The 18,021-nt window shown below is 39.7% G+C and overlaps 1 protein-coding gene across 1 annotated transcript in view; it reads right to left on the bottom strand.

Moving 5' to 3' along the window:
- Positions 1-17,808, bottom strand: part of MROH2B (maestro heat like repeat family member 2B) — a 51,510-nt gene extending 33,702 nt beyond the window's left edge. The window contains 16 exon segments of the mRNA XM_073214049.1: positions 129-270; positions 896-936; positions 1,081-1,234; positions 2,801-2,914; positions 3,634-3,751; positions 5,321-5,423; positions 6,339-6,375; positions 6,377-6,459; positions 8,093-8,162; positions 8,252-8,344; positions 8,712-8,905; positions 12,835-12,930; positions 13,602-13,760; positions 15,094-15,210; positions 16,625-16,684; positions 17,793-17,808. Coding sequence (XP_073070150.1) covers positions 129-270; positions 896-936; positions 1,081-1,234; positions 2,801-2,914; positions 3,634-3,751; positions 5,321-5,423; positions 6,339-6,375; positions 6,377-6,459; positions 8,093-8,162; positions 8,252-8,344; positions 8,712-8,905; positions 12,835-12,930; positions 13,602-13,760; positions 15,094-15,210; positions 16,625-16,684; positions 17,793-17,808 — 1,597 coding nt within the window.
- Positions 17,809-18,021: the final 213 nt, after the last annotated feature.

The following is an 18,021-nucleotide window of genomic DNA, read 5'->3' as shown; positions in this document are numbered from 1 at the left end:
CTTTGCACATCAAGTTCACTGTTTTTATTGCCTAAAATGAACTACAATGGCTTGAGACAGAGAAGAGGTGTTGTGTTTCTTCGGGTTCTTGCCTTCTTGGGTAAAGACCTGCCCCCACTCCCTCGTGCCTTCCAGAGGCTGCAGGAGCTCGGGTAAGGGGGTTTTCCATAGGTCTACCAATTTGGGGTGAATGACCTCAGGCAATATCTTCAAAAGTCCTATTGCACTAGCCCCACGTAATTTCCCTACACTGACGAGCATAGAAATTACCTGAAGGATGAAAGAGAAAATGTTAATCAGGGGTAGTTAAAAGGCCCACTTACCTTTTCCTTTCTACCATTATCCTGAATTCCCTTGATTTATGCATTAGATTTTTTTTTCCAGCAAATCATCACAGTCTATTCTTAGTTATTCTAGAGCAAACCTAATACTTAGACAATCCTTCTCCCCAGTTTTCTTCTGAAGAAAAAAGTGAAAAAATGTATGGAAACCACCAACCAAAAATAAGTGGAAGGAAACAACACTTAGACATATATTTTAATTAAATAAGGGCATGTGGAAATAGCACTTGAGTAAATCACACATGTGGGGCCACAAGGAGATAGGCAAATCTGAACAATTGATGAGGCATTCTTTGAATGGTACTTATGGATCAAATTCATGGGTCACTATGCTTACTTTAAAATCACAAAGGTTAACAAGCATTTCAGGATGAGCAGATAATCTTGGCAATAATAAATCTTCCTGAGTATCATTAGTAGAGCAGGACATTTATTATGCCACTTTAGTGTTTCTTTTGGTTTGGAGTATCTAGGTAATTTTTATTAGCATTTGGAACAAAGTTATGTATAATGGCTTAAATGTATCCCACATTGGTTTTTTGTAACTCACTCACCAGAAGTCTGGCCAGTAGCTGTTGCGGTGAAGAAAGTTTCACTAGAAAGAGAAAGCAATTTTTATTATTGTAGTGGGGGGTAGAAATATTCAGATTGGGGTTAGGTATATGATCAAAGCACTGCAGCCTTTCTGGAAATGAGTCTCATAAGAGAATTGGTTTCCTTTGTTTTTGAATGTACAGACCAGCTCCTGTAGAGATGACAAGTGCTGTAGACTCCTTGGCATTCTTCTTCCTCTCCTCTGCCATAATCAGAATTCTGATTATATTAAACAGGTAGTCCAGAGTTCCTGTATATTCCACAGGTACCACAAAAGTCAGAATTCTTGGCCATAACGCCTATGGAAAACACAGGGCAAGCTGCAAGCACTGCTTATTCTTTTCCAACAACACTTATGTTGCTCTTTGATTTAGAAAATTTTCCCTCACCTGTTATTATTTTGCTTTTTAGGCTAAATCAGAATGAAATCACTAAATAAAATCTCTCCATAGCACATGGATTTTCAGGTGCTGGTTGTAGAGAGTGTTGATTGGTGTTTCGCATGGAGTTGTTGCTGGAATTTGGGGCGGGGAAATTCTTCACTGTGAGGAAGTGTTCTAGGTACTTCAGGAAGCCTAGCATCTATGGGCTTTACTAAGAGCCAGTAAGCCCCTTGTCAGTGTGACAACCAAAAATGCCCCACATATTTCCCCAGACTCCAGGACTGCAATGGGTCTGCCCCAGGGGAGAATGACTGGGAATGGGCACCAATGGCTGCTGGTACTGTCTGCGCTTCAGGTGCTGATCTACTCTGCAGCCTGAACACCTAATTTCTTTAGTCGGTATGGTGCATGCTTCTTGGACAACGCCCTTGTCCTAATGGAAACCTAGGTGTCAACACGGACTCTTCTCTTTGTCTTGCCTCACCAAGCCCAATCCTTTTCTCATTGTAAGGGCTCTCCTGCCTGTCCCTGTTGCCTTTCCTGCCGCTGTGACCCTGCTCCAGCTCCTCTGAGTCATACACGGTCTCTTTGTTTGTAGTGTAGCCCTATGTCAATCCGTGGAGTTCCTGAAACTAAATTCATTCACTAAAATGAATTTAAAATCATTTAAAATCTTTAGCCCTTTCTTAAAATATTCAATGGCTCATCAAGCGCAAGGTAGGAATTTGGCATTTCAGGCCTTTTAGGGTCTGGTCCTAGACTAGTTTTTCATCATTTACAGCTAGATCAGAATTACCCAGACTTCTGTATCTATTGGAAATGTTGGAATTATTCACATGAAGATTCATGGGCTCCATGCCCAGATATGTTGGTTCAGCAGATCTGGCATGTGGCCTGGAAATCTGCATTGTAAATAAATATCCCAGATAATTCAAGAGCCACACCTTAAAATACCATCCTAGGTGAAGCCTCTGATGCACTTGACATGGCCTTTTGATTGTCTCCTGGCTGTACCATGTATTTTCTGGCCATTAAAACCTTTCCCAGGTTGTTTTGCTGAAGGAAAATACAGATTCCAAGGCCCCTCTCCTTGAGGTTCAAATTACATGGGCCTCAGATGAGGCCTGAGAATGTGTGCCCTTAACACCTTCCAACATGAATGGGGAAAGTTTACATTGACTGTGTTAGAACCACCAGTCCCTTCTTAACCATATGTCTAGGTGTGTTGAGGAAGAAGAGAAATAATACATTAAGGTGCTTATAACTGTCATTTGCTATCTAGATATAAGACATTATATAACTCAATAATTCAACACCTGTTTTTGAGGAACTACCATGTGCTGGGCACTGAGCATCACAATATTCTTCCTCTAATCAGAGCATCAAAAAGCTGGTAATATATGAAGTACAAACACCTGTTTTTCCTTCTAAATGGGCAGAACTTTAGAAAGGTAACTGTAAAGGTGACAAAAGAGCCCTTACCTGAGGCATTCCAACGACCAGTGGGTCCAGGGTTTTTAAGACCTCAAGGCTTGTTTCTCGGACAGATGTCTCTCCCTTTTCATCCTCGTGGGAGTTAGGTTTCACTGCTTTCTCCTTTAAGAAAGATAAAACGGGGGAGTAGTTAAGAATCCCTTCTATTGTTCCTTTCTGGCCTTACTTGGACGTGTCCTCAGCCTCTGAGGTGGAGGACCCAGACACTCAGTGCAGGGGCTCATGGAATCTGGTGATCTTGGTCTCTAGTATCTATGTCCTGTTTTAAAGTGCTCCTTGGAGCAATGGTTAGAAGGAAAACCCTGGCTAAAGCAGAAAAACAAGAATTGTGAGGATTCAAGAACTGCAAATATTCCTTCTCGCCCTCAGGTAAAAATTTTCAAAGACGCTGCTTCCTAGTGGAGTGGACTTAATTTCACGAACTTGCTGAGATCACTGACATCCAGCACACATGCTTTAGTGCCTTGTCATCCAAAGGGAGCCGACCCTGGTGCAGCACGTTGGCGTGCCTTTTCCTTTCTCTAAAGTAATTTGCTTCCTCTTTCCCTCTCCAAACCACCCCCAGTCCTTGAGGACAGGTTGTTTCCTCCTCGGGGAAAACAGTGATTTCACCTACTTGAGTTTATTATAAGTTATAATGGTATCAGTGAAAAGGTCTTCGGAACACCAGAGGCTGAAAAACTTTTCAGTAAAAGTAATACGACAAAATATAACTTGTAAATCAGTTACTGAATTGAGCCCCAGCCATTCTTTTTAAAACCCAGTTGAGTCAACTGCACTGTTACAGTGCAGTCAGTACTCACCCCGCACATGCTTCCTACCAGGTTGCTGTTGCCCATGGCGAACTGGGAGAAGACATAATCAATCAGTGGCCATCCTTCCTGCGCTTCAGTGCAGCATTTTTCACACATGGTTTGGATGAGAAGGCGGATGGAATTCCTTACCTAAAATCAGAACATTGCATTTGAAATATTTTACTATGTTGGGCCAAATGGAAATTTAGCTTCTCCTATTCTTTAGCCTTCATGGATCATTTCATGGGAATCTTTTCAAAAAGGTATATAAATTGAATGATGAAGGTATGAGATGGAGCAGGAAGTGGTCTATAGCTTATAATTTAAAGGTCACTAGAAAGTCTCTCTTCAGCCAAAATCTTTCTCTCTAGCTCCCAAGACCTATCTCTATTACTACACATTATGAAATGTTAGTAACGTTGGGCTAAAACACTGCTTTGTTTTTAAAATCCTTAATGAAAGATAGCACATTGAACTACAGATCTGTAATCCTTTATCTGCAATTTCAAAACCTAAACAACTCTGGAAACTGGAATTTTGTTTCTTAAATTTGGTACTGACTCATCTGGTGGCAAGACCCAAGTTAAATTCTTTTAAAATTATTGGTAGTTTTTATTTATTCTATATAGTGTGGATATGCATATATTGTCTTGTAGAAATATTAATGGATTCAATTGTAGCTACTGTCAAATACTGTCAAATTTTTAAAATTGGGAAGGTTATGAATTTTGAAATATATCTGGCTCTAGGGATTGATTAGAATAAGGGATTATGAACCTGTATTACAATTTTTTAATAATTTGGCCTTAATTTATTTATTGGATTGCTTCCCTGTAGGAGGAAAGCTCAGATCTAATTCTTTCATAAATGAGTCTTTTAAAGGAAGGTGGGAATAAAACAGTAATTTTGAACAGGGAGGCAGGGCCACATGGTAGCAATCAGTAATTAGCATAAAGGCACCCAGTAGTCTGCCTAAGTGATGAAAATAAGTTATACCTTCTCTCTGTTTTTGCCTGGGAAGCTGGCCTTCCTTAAAGCTTTTGTCCTCTTTTATTCTGCTGTAAACTCTTCCAGCAAGTTTCTGATTGGGTGGCCAGTTAGGGTCAGGTTTTTACTTATAATCTCTCCATTGCTATTTATTGCCTAGCTTTTGTTATTTTAAATATAATCATTGGAGACCAAAGCCTCTCAGGAGAATTTTCCCCTCTTCATTGGCTCCTGTGGAAGGCTTTGATCCAAACAAAATATGGTTTCATTACAAAAAAATACAACAGTTGCTAATTTTACATTTTGTTTCAGTGTAAGTTCTATATCTTTTCTAACATGGAATCATATACTCAGGCAATACTGAGCAAACTACTTTGTACAAGACTTGGTCTAGGAGTTCCCTGGTTGGAAAATGAGATGTTTATGCTAAAAAAAAAAAGTTTAGAGGTTATTATTTTTTGGATAAAGGTATGTTATCTTCATGATTAACAACTTTTAAAACTATTTGAAAAGCTTAATGCAATGATGCTCTGGGCAAAAATCTTTTTCTACTGAGAAGCCCTTGAATGGGTACTTTAGAACTTTATCTTGATATAATTTATCTTTTGGGGAAAAATGAAGTTCTTTTAAAAATGGAATTGATCACTGAACTCTTTATAAAGCAATCTCACAAGTAGATCCTTAAAGAATCAAAATCATTTCCTTAATTCTTAAAACTACTGTCAACCAATTTCAAGTCCCCATTAATTCTCTTATTTTTGCACTGAGGTCACCCATGACAACTTTGATTGTTCTTTCAATTGAAGTGATGCGATCCCTCAACTTGAGCTCTAAAATACAGAGGGAGAAACTGAGAGGCCTGATTCAGTAGGAGCATGGTATGTTCCAGGACTGACAAAATCCCATTAGAGTTACTGTACATAATGGTAAGATTTCCTTTCCTAAACATTTTGTGTTATTTCAACTCTTTTCTACCCTCTTCTTTTGTAATTCTTTAAAGATGTCAATTGCTTTCTTTTCTCCCTATTATATTTGGTTTTGTCTTGTTTAAAATGTTAAGTTCCAAAGTGAATTCAATACATCATGCCCAATGGATCAGCTTTAAGTTTTGTAAGACTGCTTCATATTTCTTGCCAGCTCATTTTTCAGTAAATCCTAGTGCTAACTGAATTTAAAAGATACAAACATGAATTCTCAGATTTTACTCACTTCAAGATAGTAATTTTATCTAGAATCCAAGATATTATTTTATATTGCACAAATAAAGAAAAGCTACAGTGGCTGATTATGATTAAAGATGCCATCAATTATAAGATGCATTCCAGTATCATGAAAACTTGTGCTTCCTAGAATTAATGAGCTATGATAATTCATTAATTCTGGTCTTTTCTATTTGTACTAATCTTTAGAATATTGCACATTCCTCCCACCCACCAGCCTGTTTATTGGGCCACTTAACCAACTTGCTAGATCTTCTAAATTCTAAATTCAATTTCTATATATTATACTCATCCTTCTCAAATAGGTGCATCCATAAATACCATGAAAGAAGACAGGTAACTGAAAAGGCCAGTTTAAAAGTAGTAGATTGTAGATGACTAAGACAAAACTTCTCTTAAATGTGATGCTCTATAAACTGATGCTCTATATATCCTGAGGACATAAGATTAGGTTAGACAATGCATAGGCTTCAGTTTACTTTTTGCTACAAAATAAACCACCCTGGCCTCATCTTTATTGCTTACCCTCAGCACTGATGGCTGATCTCCACTTGAAACTAGTGGAAGATTTCCACTTGAAAGGCTTCATTATTATTTCTGATTTGTTCATCAAAAAATTCCATCAGGTCTGAAGGGCTGGAATGGGCTGCAGGTTAAGAAATACTGGGGTCATAAGAATTCATTTTCAACTTAGGCAAAATACTTGTGAATTCCATGATGATTGTCAAAATCTCTCTTTGGTTGGTAATTAATTTTATGATGGCCATGCTTCTTTAGTATCACAGAATTAACTAAGCACTTTGGTCCCTAAGACAGCTTTCTATACTGTTCATACTTGTGCATGTGACTTGGAATTTAGGTTATTTGCAGATGGAATTGAGTTCAGATGAAATCATTAGGGTGGGTCCTAATGCAAGATAACTTGTAAGAAAAGGAGAGGAGCCACAAGGTCACAGGGAGAGCATCTTGTGGACCTGAAGGCAGGTCCACCAGTCGTGGAGCTAAAGAGCTACACAGGAGAGGCAGGGAGCAGGGAAGAGTGAGGAAAGGCCTGGCTGGGGTAGAGCAGTTTGGGTTTGAATTTGTCTGACATAAAGTGAAACAGTTAATGAGGGCGAGGCATAGAGCCAAAGAGAGACTAGAAACAGAGGGATCAGTTAGGAGAGAACTAAAACATAATAGACAGATATGTAATGAAGTAGTAGAAATGACATATTTTGGGGAGGGTGGGGATGTGGGAGGTATAGGATTACTCCTGTCCTTCATCCTCAGGGACTGTGTTAGAACAGAGTTTTGTATATAGGCCCTGAGACTAGTGCCTCCTCTACAATCTGTGCCAAGTACTCTAACGAGGTGATAGGTGGGATTGTGATGTGAGAGCAAGAAGAGAAGGGAAAGAATGGAGAAGGGAGGGAGAGAGACAAAAAACAGATACTAAGAGATGACCAGGGAGAAAAAAGTATGATTTTGAGTTTGACATAGTTTCAAATAATCTCAAATACCAAGAAAAAAAGCATTTTCTTTCTTTAGGGTTAACAACTCACTCTGATTTGCCTGGAAATAAATCTGTACACATATGGTCAGTTAACTTTTGACACAGTGGTCAAGAATGTGCAATGAAGGAAGAGTAGTCTCTTAAATAAATGGTGCTGGGAAAACTGGACAGACACATGCACAAGAGTGAAAGTGGATCCCTACCTTATACTACATACAAACATCAAATCAGAACAGATTAAAGACTTGAAAGTAAGACCTGAAACTGTAAACTCCTAGAAGAAAAAACACAGTAGTAAGCTCCTGGACACAGGTCTTGGAAATGATTTTTATGGATTTGATGCAAAATCAGAAGCAGCATAAAAGAAAAAAAATAAACAAATGGGACTACATCAAACTAAAAAAGCTTCTGCACAGGAAAGGACACCATCAAGAAAATGAAAAGACAAAATATGGAATGGGAAGAAAAAATTTCCAACCATATATTTGGTAAGGGGTTAATACCCAAACATGCCAGGAATTTTTCTGGTTTTAGAACTGGAAGTTCTAACTCCCTGGAAGTTCTTTAGTTCTGGAGAAACCAGGATGATTGGTCACTACCTATTACACTCCTCTTGGGAGCAGGTGGGATAGGGACAGGCACAGTATACTGTTGAGTTGAAGAAATGTTTTTTTGTATGTATGTATGTAAATAACTAACATGACAGTTTGCACACCCTTCATTATTATCACCATCATCACTTGGAGACAATTTTGTTAAAAATATTCTGGATGATGGGTCCTACCTAGAATGAGGAAACAGCTTGAAGTTTCGATCACAATTTCCTTTACAGAAGGCTCTGGAACGCTGCACACCTGCATGAGAAGGAACAAATCAGGCAAAAGATGTTAAAAACAGAAAACCAGTGAAATGAGAGGCAGATTTGACAGTATGGCTTTCTTACCTGGTGGAATAAATTGAGAAAGATGGCTTTTCTCAAACCATTCAGAAGATCAATATCATAAAGAACTGCTGCAGTCCATATTTGTTTTAGACTCTGGAATGGAAATTCTCAAAGGTTAGTTGTAGGCTGCCCATGGAGTAGCCACACAGGATGTGGAAGGATGTGTTCTAAGAGGAGAACATACCCATAACCTCTCTTGCAGTTACCAGTTTTCTATTGTGATTCTGGCCTTTCTGCCTTGTTCAGAGCCTCAACAACTAGCACAGAAGGTTCTTAATCCCTTTCTGGAATTTCCATCATCCCATTATGCCAACCTCTTCTCTACCTCAGATTCCCCAGAAGTATTTAAGTTCAGCTTCCCAAACAGCTAGTATGTGCCTTAGGTCCTCCTGAGACTTAATATCCACCAGGATGGTTGCCAGTCACCTCAGAATCAGTTCCTTTGTGGGGTGGCTCTTACCTGAGTGACATGGAAATCAATCTCTTTGTCTTTGTACTGGTTCAGGAGCCAGGGTAACTGGCCCAGGGCATATTCACAGAGGTCTTCCCTGTGTAGCAGCAGGCTCACGGTGGGGCCATGGGCCTTAATGATGGCCAAAGTCTGCAAAGCCAGCACAAAATGCCATTCTAATACTTCACTGCGCTTTTTGTATACTTCCCAGAATAGCAGGGGCTTCAGATACTGCCCCCACTTTCCTCACTGCTTTCAACCCAAAAATGTTTAAGAATCTTTTAAAAATGTTTAGGTTAAGATCATTGCATGAGGCAGAGTTATATTTATATTTGTATTTATGTTTATGCAGTTGTGCCCCTTATGCAAGAGGGATTCATTACAAGATCCCCAGGGTACACCTGAGAACACGGATAGCACCCAACCCTATACATCCTTTGTTTTTCCCCATGTGTACATTTCTATGACAACATTTAATTTATAAATTAGGCACAGTAAGAGATTAACAACAGTAACTAATGATAAAAAGAACAATTAAAATACTGTACTATATTAAAACTTAAGTGAATGTGGTCTCTCGCTCAGAGTAGCTTATTGAACTGTACTCAGCCTTCAGGTGGTGAAGTGAGATGATAAAATGCCCACATGATGAGATGAAGTGAGGTGGATGATGTAGGCACTGTGACCCTGCACTGGCTACTACTGACCTGACAGTGTATTTGACTGTGGGTCACTGAAACTGTGGAAAGCGAAACCTTGTGTAAGGGGGAGGGGGGAGCTACTGTATCTATATATACATCTCTCTGTATATTGATACTCAGTTCAATATTTACTTCTCTTACTTCTAAAACCTCTCTTTAATGGTCACTTTCTTCCAATATATTAATAAATTTTTAATTTTCCTGATAATAAAAAAATCCTTTGATTCCATATCACTATCACCCTGCTATTACCCCCATCGAGTCCTGTTTCTCTTTCCTTTCTTTCAGAGCAAAGCTTTTTGAAGGAGTGGTTTATATTTGCTATCTCTACTTCCTATCTCCTATTTGCCCCTCCATCCACTATAATCTAGCTTCCACTCACATAAACAAGGAGTAAGTGTAAAACATAAATGTAATATGTATTGATTAAAAAAATTTAGAAATAACAAAAATATTGATGTAGAAAACAGTACTCATATTACAATTAGTCACTGTTTGATGTAGTTTCAATATGCTTTTTATTTATTTGACTTATTCTTTCCTATCTTAAAAGTGCATTTTAATTTCTTTAAAGTTGACACCATTCTTTAATACATAGTTCTGTATTCTGCTTTTTCTACCTAATAATAAATGATGAATTATTTTTTCTATCAGCTAAATTTTGCTCTGTAGCAAACCACCCCAAAACTCAGTGGCTCATAATAACAACCGTTTATTTTACTCCAGACTGTGGGTCAGCTGGGTGATTCTTCTACATTTTCATGCCATGGACACTTTTCAAGTCTTCTCTTGCTTGAGCACGATCACAGTGGGCTCTGTAAATCTTTGTTTCTTGAAAGTTACTTCTTGGTTTTAAAGATCACATTCTCCTTACTTAAAACCTTTCAAAGATTTCTTATTAAAAAAAACCCAAAATAGTCCAAACTCCTGTGTAGCATTCAAGGCTCTTCATTATGTGGCCACGACCACCTTACTTGTTTCATTTATTTCCACCTTTTTATGTCCTTTTTCTCCTTTCATTTTGCCTTCTCCCACTGGACTCACTCAAGTGTGAGTGTTATCCCATCTCCAACCTATGCTCCAGTGGGTTTTATTCCCTTTTTAGGGGATGCCTCTTTCCTGGAGTGAATGACTTTGTGGGCTGCAAGCTCATTTCCAATGTCACAGCCTTTCCCGCACTCACCCTGGCAGCTAAGTGCTTCTCTCTCTGTGCTTTGTTACTACTTTGTGTACCTTCTCGTCATTAGCCAGACTCTTTCTATGGGAAGCTAGGAAAGTAGTCAGCAAATTTGTGTTGAATTTTGTTTTTCAGATGTCTGAAGAAAAGACATCTACAAGGTATTTTAAAAGTTCCATGTTTGCTAATGATTTGACTACCCAAGCATGTTTAAAAGTAAATGTTTTAAGAGCTTAAAGTATAGATAGAAAGTAAACTAGAGAAGGTCACTCAATATTGATTCTTTTGTAATATAGGCAATAAAGAGACCTAAATAGGATATGATTTAGCTTATGTTTAAACAACTGTAGCAATTAAGCAAAACAAGCACAGAATTATATATGTGAATGCACTTTGTAATCTCTTCTCTATAAGGCATTACAATATTTTGAAATAGTCAAGCACGTTTTTTAGATTAACTTTATTTCATTGTGATATTCATAGCACAAAGAATTTCTGCGGACTCTTGGTCTTTCTAGTTCGTGACTCAGGGCCTAAATGGGTTGTGATATATAAGATATGAATTTGCTAACATTTTATATATTTTACTCATTTTAAGTAATTTGTTGTTTTCTCCACACACTGGAATGTCAGTTCTATGCGAGTGGGGGTTTTGGTTTGTTTAATCCCTCCTGTATCCCCAGCTATGTATTTATTGGCCCATTCATTTTACCTCTAAATTCCTTCTCATAGCACGTGCGTGTGTATGTGTGTACCTCACACTGGCCATATGAAGCAACATGACAGAAGGGATGTCTTGTCCATTGGTATCCAACACAACAAGCACAATGTCTGTTTATTTGCTGATTAACTGAATGGATAGAGAGATGAATAAATGGCTAGCAAGTTTTATACCTGTTCTTTAGTGGCAGTCAGGCCAAAGTTGCTTTAGGATCAAAGGGCACTAGGTAATTTTATGACACAGAGACAGATAATTGCCTTATTCATAGGCATAATGATTTCTGATTTTATTTCCTTTTCCTCTCTTGGTTGTTAATGTTGCTGGTAGAAACGCTATTAGAGTTTATTTATAAGAACACAATTTTGGCTGTTGGGAAGTAGAAAGTCTTAAACTAGGTTAATCTAGTATAGCCGCTCAAGTCCTCGAGCCAGTCTGTCACAGCTCCACTCCTGGTTCTGCCACGCATTAGCTGGGCGACTGCAGGCAGACCGTTTACCTTTTCAAAGCCTCGATTTCCTCATCTGTAAAATGGAGGAAAACGTTATCTGTATTGCTGTGAGTGTTAAATAATAACTTTAAAATACCCAAGGCAGAGCCCAGATACAGTAAATTCTCAGCATGTATCAGATATAAATGTTACCTTCACTGAGACAGAGCAAGAGGCAATGGGCAAAGTAGAACAGGAAAGATTTGGCTGATGAGTAAAGGAGGCAGTCCTGACAGCATGGGCTTAAATACTACGAAATAGTGGTGCTGGGGGTGTCAGGAGAGATCTTAGTAATCACTGCATTTAATGTGTTGGGAAGTAAAACTGAGGTTGGGAGAAGGGCAGAGTCACCAGATGTCTCAATGGCTGATGAGAGAAAAGGGTCTGGGTCTTCGGACTCATCCCTGAAGCCTCTCACTGTGCTATACGTGCTATTTCCTAGGAATTCCAAGGCATGTTCTCTGTACACTCTTGATTACTGTAGATGTACTTCAGTTTTGGAGTAGGGGGGATTTGTGACCATAGATTATTTACCTATTTCCCTTGATTTCATTATTGCTTGTATTTTGATCAACTGTCTACTTATCATTATTACAGCACTGCAAAATAAAGAGATGCCAAAATTTAGCCTGCTGCTAAGAACTGGTAAGCGGTCATAATCATTGTAGAGACCGTGTGATCTAACTAAAGAAGGCAGCTAATAGGAAAGAGGTAATTTAAGGTGGTAGGAAGAGTATAGACTGGGTGGTCATATAGGCTAGAATGCCACCTCTACATATCATTGACTGTCACCACCTTGAGAAAATTCCTTCATTTCCATGACCCTCAGTTTCTCATCTGCAAAATGGGCAAATACTACTTACCTGGCAGAATTGTGAAGGTTGAGAGAGAGAGAACTCCCTGCAGAGGGTCTTCCATGTGGTAGGCACTCAATACACAGTTGGTGTTATTACTAGAAAGGACAAGGTCAGAGTAAAAGGAAAAATAAGGCATTTGCTCAACTCATAGTCTGGTTTTAACAAGGAGGAAACCACAGGGATACCCACCAATACAGAAAGCTCCCCTCATCCTTTCCTCCTCTGCCAGCCTGAGCACGGTTTGCATGGTGAGCAGGGCCATCATCATGAAGGAAATACCCTGGGGATACTGCAGCGAAGGGCACAAGAGGGGAGAGGCATTATCTTCTCACACCGGGGAGTTCTGTGACCCCTCCTCATGTCCACAACCAGCATTTCAAGGCTGCATGGGGGTGGCAGATGAGGTGCAGGAGGAAGTTGCTCTCCTCTGTCCCTCCCCTGCCGAAATGCCAGGCTGCTGTCAGACATCAAGGAGTGGCTGGTTGAAAATGAAATACTAGCCACCTGTACCTGTTGTTGGGCAGCAACTGCTTATTTGGACAATTATTTTATTGATGTCTGTCCCACTCACCAGAACTTGCCTGTATCCCCAGAGCCTTGGTAATAGGCAATAGATGCTCAGTAAATATCTGTTAATAAAGTGGTGTAGAAGAAAAGTACAAGAAACCCTTACTGCACGTAAGCATTCAGTAATTTACAAAATATCCCTTGTGGAAAACATAAAGCCAGATGAAAGGGAAGGTGAGGGCTGGAGAGGGGAGAGCCAAACCCAGAGCAGCGGGGACTAGCGGCGACCCAGCAGGCTCATCTGTGTTCAGGAACAAAATCCCTCCATCAGTGTTCTTTAGGGCGGCAGAAGGCAGAGACGCTCTTCCATCTGCTGTTTGTTCCCACTGGGTTTTAGACAGTTAATCAGGGTGGTTGTTCCCAGGAAAATGTGGAGTGTCCTCCCCACTACAAGTAGCTGGTTGCCAGCTCAGCCAGGGCAAGCACAGTGAATTCATCTGGCAGCTCCATTATCCTGAAGTTACTCTGGACTTCATACATCACAGACTTGAAATCATGCGCAGCAAGAGACACCAAAGGCTCACCAGCTAGCAAGCATTCTGATTTCTCTAAGGACCTAAGGAAAAAAGGAAAATATAACAATAACAGCTAAAGGAAGAGCAGAGTGCAGCTACAGAGAGGAAATAGTCTACAAAATACTTATAACTTCTCCTGGCTTTGAGATAAAGGGAACACAGGCTGTTAACAAATCCAGGGTGGATGCCTCTAGGGTGTGGTGGGTGTTGGGCTGGGAAAGCAGAGGTAATTTTAATGCCTTTAAAAGCAGGTTTTAATAGGGTTCTTGAAAACCTGGGGTGAATTCACATTTTCTTGCTCATTGATCAGGCACCATAATGTAGGATTTATGTTTTATGTGTAAGTTATCTGAATTATTGGGGTTGAAAGACTGAAGGGACTGGCAAAAGGAAGATGGGGCTAAGAGTCTAGAGCTTCGTTCTGATCTAATTATCTTTGATACTGGGGGTATTTGGAGGGATTTCTGCTTTGATACTGGGGGTATTTGGAGGTAATGTTGAACTAGGTAAATTCGATCAATTCCCCTGCTAAGGAATAAAAAGGGCTGGAGAAGATACTTTAAAATAAACTCATAAAAACATCAATGAGTTCACAATAGAGGGTGGAATGAGTTACTGAGGTGAGATCTGGAAAAGACTGAGAATCAGCGAGCTAAACCCTGTACTGGAGGTTGCATTTGCTTTGCAGTACTGGGAAAATAGAATTCAGAGCCAACTGATGGTGAGATCCTGTTCACCCCACCTCTCATCTTTTGACTAAGGCCTTAAAGGATTGCATTTAGAGGAAAGTTCAACTGGCCCTCCATGGACTGTAGTCCAACTCTGAGTCACAGAAATTGCCCAGAAAATCTCAAACCCTGAGATTAATCCTAGATTGTTAGTGCCTTTGACAGGTAAACAAGTCAATATCCTTTCTGGAAGAAAATAGTATTATCTATCCTAGGACTTGAACTATTTCTACAAATAAAATTTTAGGTAAAATGCCTAGTCTACATAGATCTGTAGGCAAATGAAGAAATAAGAATTCATCTAGGAGCCAAGAACACTGGGTTCTAGTTATTTGTTCTGTCAATAGATAGCTGTATTATTTTGAAAAAAAAAATTCAAAGCATCAACTTCCTTATCTAAATGTGGATTGGATAATACTACCTTTAAGTCTTTTTTAGCTTTGCCTTACTTACGTCCTTTGTGAAAGGAAAAATAATGGGTATCATTACCCTATCTAGGTTACTAGGAAGAACAAACACAAGTGAGATTTATGGTCCAGGCAGCAATGTAGAAAAAGTTTGTGGATGTCTGCATGGCAGAAGTTGGGTCACATAAAGACCTGTTGCTGGTCCTGATATGGATTCATCAAGAGGCAAACTTACATTGTTGTCTCTCATGTCCTTTGAAGCATAATAAATCAACCTTTGGACAATTGCTTCATCCAAGATGTCAGTATTCTGAATAATGAAATTGAAATAACTATAAATTTCTTCCTGTGAACACCTAAGGGAATACTTAGAAATCAGAGTTGCAGCATTAAGGGAATCAGGTTAAGTCCAAATGAACAATACCATTAAACTGAGCAACTCTGCAATGGATTTTATGTACCTTTCCTGGAGCTTCCAAAACATGATATGCATCTAAAAGGCTTATTTGTAGAGCAAAGTTCATTCTAAAAACTATTTTAACTTGACTACATTTCTATGGGAAAGTCTAATTGAAGGTAGGGGTGGGCTACCAACACATTAAATCTCTTGAAAGTCATTGTGGTAGGGCAGTCAGGGGGAATGGAGATGCCCATCAACTGAATTGATGTTCTTTCTACCAGGGAGTGACTGGTATTGAAGAAAGCTCTGTGATTCCCAAAAAGGCTGCTAAGCTATAAACCTGAATCCTAAAGGAGATTTATAGCCCCTGCTTCATTCATGTATTTGTGGAGAGAAAGTTGTGAATCCTTTGGGCAGAGCTGCAAGCTCCAGAACCGCATGGTTTGACCAGATGCTGTGCATGAGGGCTCTTCTGAATCTCTTAGGGCATCTTCATGGCCCCTGGAAGATGAGACACTCATGTTCTGAAATATCCAACAGCCTCTAGCAGGTTACCTCGAGCTACTGTGCCCATGTTTAATGCATGAAATTCCCTTTGCATAAGGGATTCTAATAAGAGTCAGGATTGAGAACCACAGGATTAAGAGATAAGGCAGCCTGCCCTTCACAGGGAGCCTACCTTGTATAATGATTAGGAGTGTTATTTGGCATTATTAAGGAGTCAGACAGGCTTGTGTTTGAATGTAGTCCTGCTGTTCTTAGTTAGGCAAGTTGTGCAACTTCTCTAGGCCTCCGTTTTCTCAGCCATCACATGGAAAGAGTGATACCTGCCCCATAAAGTCGTGGAGTGACTATAACATGCTGCACTAATGTTTGGAAAGCATATAACACTTTACTTCCAAGGTAAGTGTTCAATGAAGGGGAGCTATTGTGCAACAAAAGTTTGTTGAAACCAGAAAAGCCCTCAGATCCCAGAGAAATAAATCTCTAATGCATTACAGATGAGTAGGGGAGATCTTTGAGGATTTTCATAGGAGCCCCCAAATTACACAGGAGGAGGTAATCCACATGGTTATGAATACAACAGCCCCCTCTCTCCATACTTTCCCATATAAGGTTAGGAAAAGGGGCATTCTTTTTCTAGCTTCTAGATTGGATAGTCTGATTCTGCAAGTGCTGAATATCATTGTTTAAACATTACAAAGACATCTATTATAATTGCACTTTCTGAAAAGTTGAATGCCATTGAGAAGCCAGAGAGGAAAGAGGAACCTGAGGTGAAGAATAACACAAGGGAAATGTTTCAATAACTGGACTAGAAAAGGTGAGTGGGAGAGAGATTTTTCTCTATTTTCCTTCCCTTGCTAATGTCATCTTCCTTATTAAGCAGGCCTAGGGTGGGGTTAATATTTCCAAAAGTATCTAACATGTACAGAAAAAGAATTAAATCTGTGCTGAAATGCCCTCCTGTTAATTCCTATGCAATAGTCGCAGAAAGTTTCCTTTCCTCTCTCTCTTTTTCCTCCTCCCTTCCCTCTCCCTCCTTGCTTGCCAGTTGTTTGATGGCAGGAACTGTACATATATTTCATATACTTGGCACACTTGAAAATAGCAGATGCTTAGTATTTCTTTTTCAAAACCTGAATTAAAACTGGAGGGGAAGATACAAGGTGCCAGATTCCTGTTTGCCCCTCCTGCCAGGTGGACATCATCCTATATATCCTCTCTAGTGAGGCTCAGCTTTCGGATGCCAGGAGCTGAATCCCTTAGCCTGACTTGAGCCTGGGCAGGCAATGGTGTGATGTAAGAGTTTATTTTTCCCATTTCCTCCCTCACCCACCTCCACCCCTACCTTCTCTCCCCACACGCTCTTCCCTTCTGTCTTCCCTCCTGGCCAGGACAGGCCCCTCTTCTGGTCCCATGTGCATGGACCCTTGCCCTTTTCTGATGACCTAAGTGATTTTGACTTGCATTTTGCAGGAATATTTGTATTTGTATAAAGCTCTCTGGAAAACTGCAAAAAATATTTGAGTCAAAGGAATGGTGCAATTTCAGGCCACATGGCAAGTTGGTAGGAGAGATACTTTTCAAGGTTGTGATTTTCCACAAGTCTCCGAATCAAGCAACATAGTCTTTTTAGTGTCATTGTTTGCAAAGCAGCAAAGGTAACCATCCTTGAAAGCTGGGGGAAAATGTTCCCAAAGGACTCTTCTAGCATTTAAGATTAAACAAGAAACTGTCTTTCTTTGCACTGTAGCCACTTTCTCCTTAGGTGGGTTACACATTTCTAACAAAGGTAAGGCACAGTCATTCCTCAGGCTCCTAGGCTATTTATTATTGGTCCTTTACAATCAATGGGACTTTATTATTTTTGAAATAGAAAGAGAGTAGAGAGATATAATCTTGCCTTAGCACACATTTTCATAAAACCTTTAAGATATACAGACTTCCTGCAAGGATGCACACCCCACATATGCATATGTCACGCAGACACAAAACACCTAACTCCTCAGAGCCCAGTGATGCTTACCTGCTGATTCCTCCATGGCCTAAACCATGTCTTGGCTGTTTCAGGCTCACTAAGAGATAGCACTGAAGTATCAGGAGTAGTAAGGCTAAGAAATTGAAGAAGCAGATTGGCAAGTTTCTCATGTAAGATTCACATAAGGTTCTCTAAATGAAAGTCCCTCTCCTACTCAATAGGCACAAGGATCCGGAAGCTTCCAGCAATGGCCTGCTGTTGAAGAAGATGCTGCTGT

This window comes from Manis javanica, chromosome 1, assembly GCF_040802235.1.
Source record: "Manis javanica isolate MJ-LG chromosome 1, MJ_LKY, whole genome shotgun sequence".
NCBI lineage: Eukaryota > Metazoa > Chordata > Mammalia > Pholidota > Manidae > Manis > Manis javanica.
The sequence above is the reverse complement of the archived record's forward strand: the minus strand, read 5'-3'. Positions and strand labels throughout refer to the sequence as shown.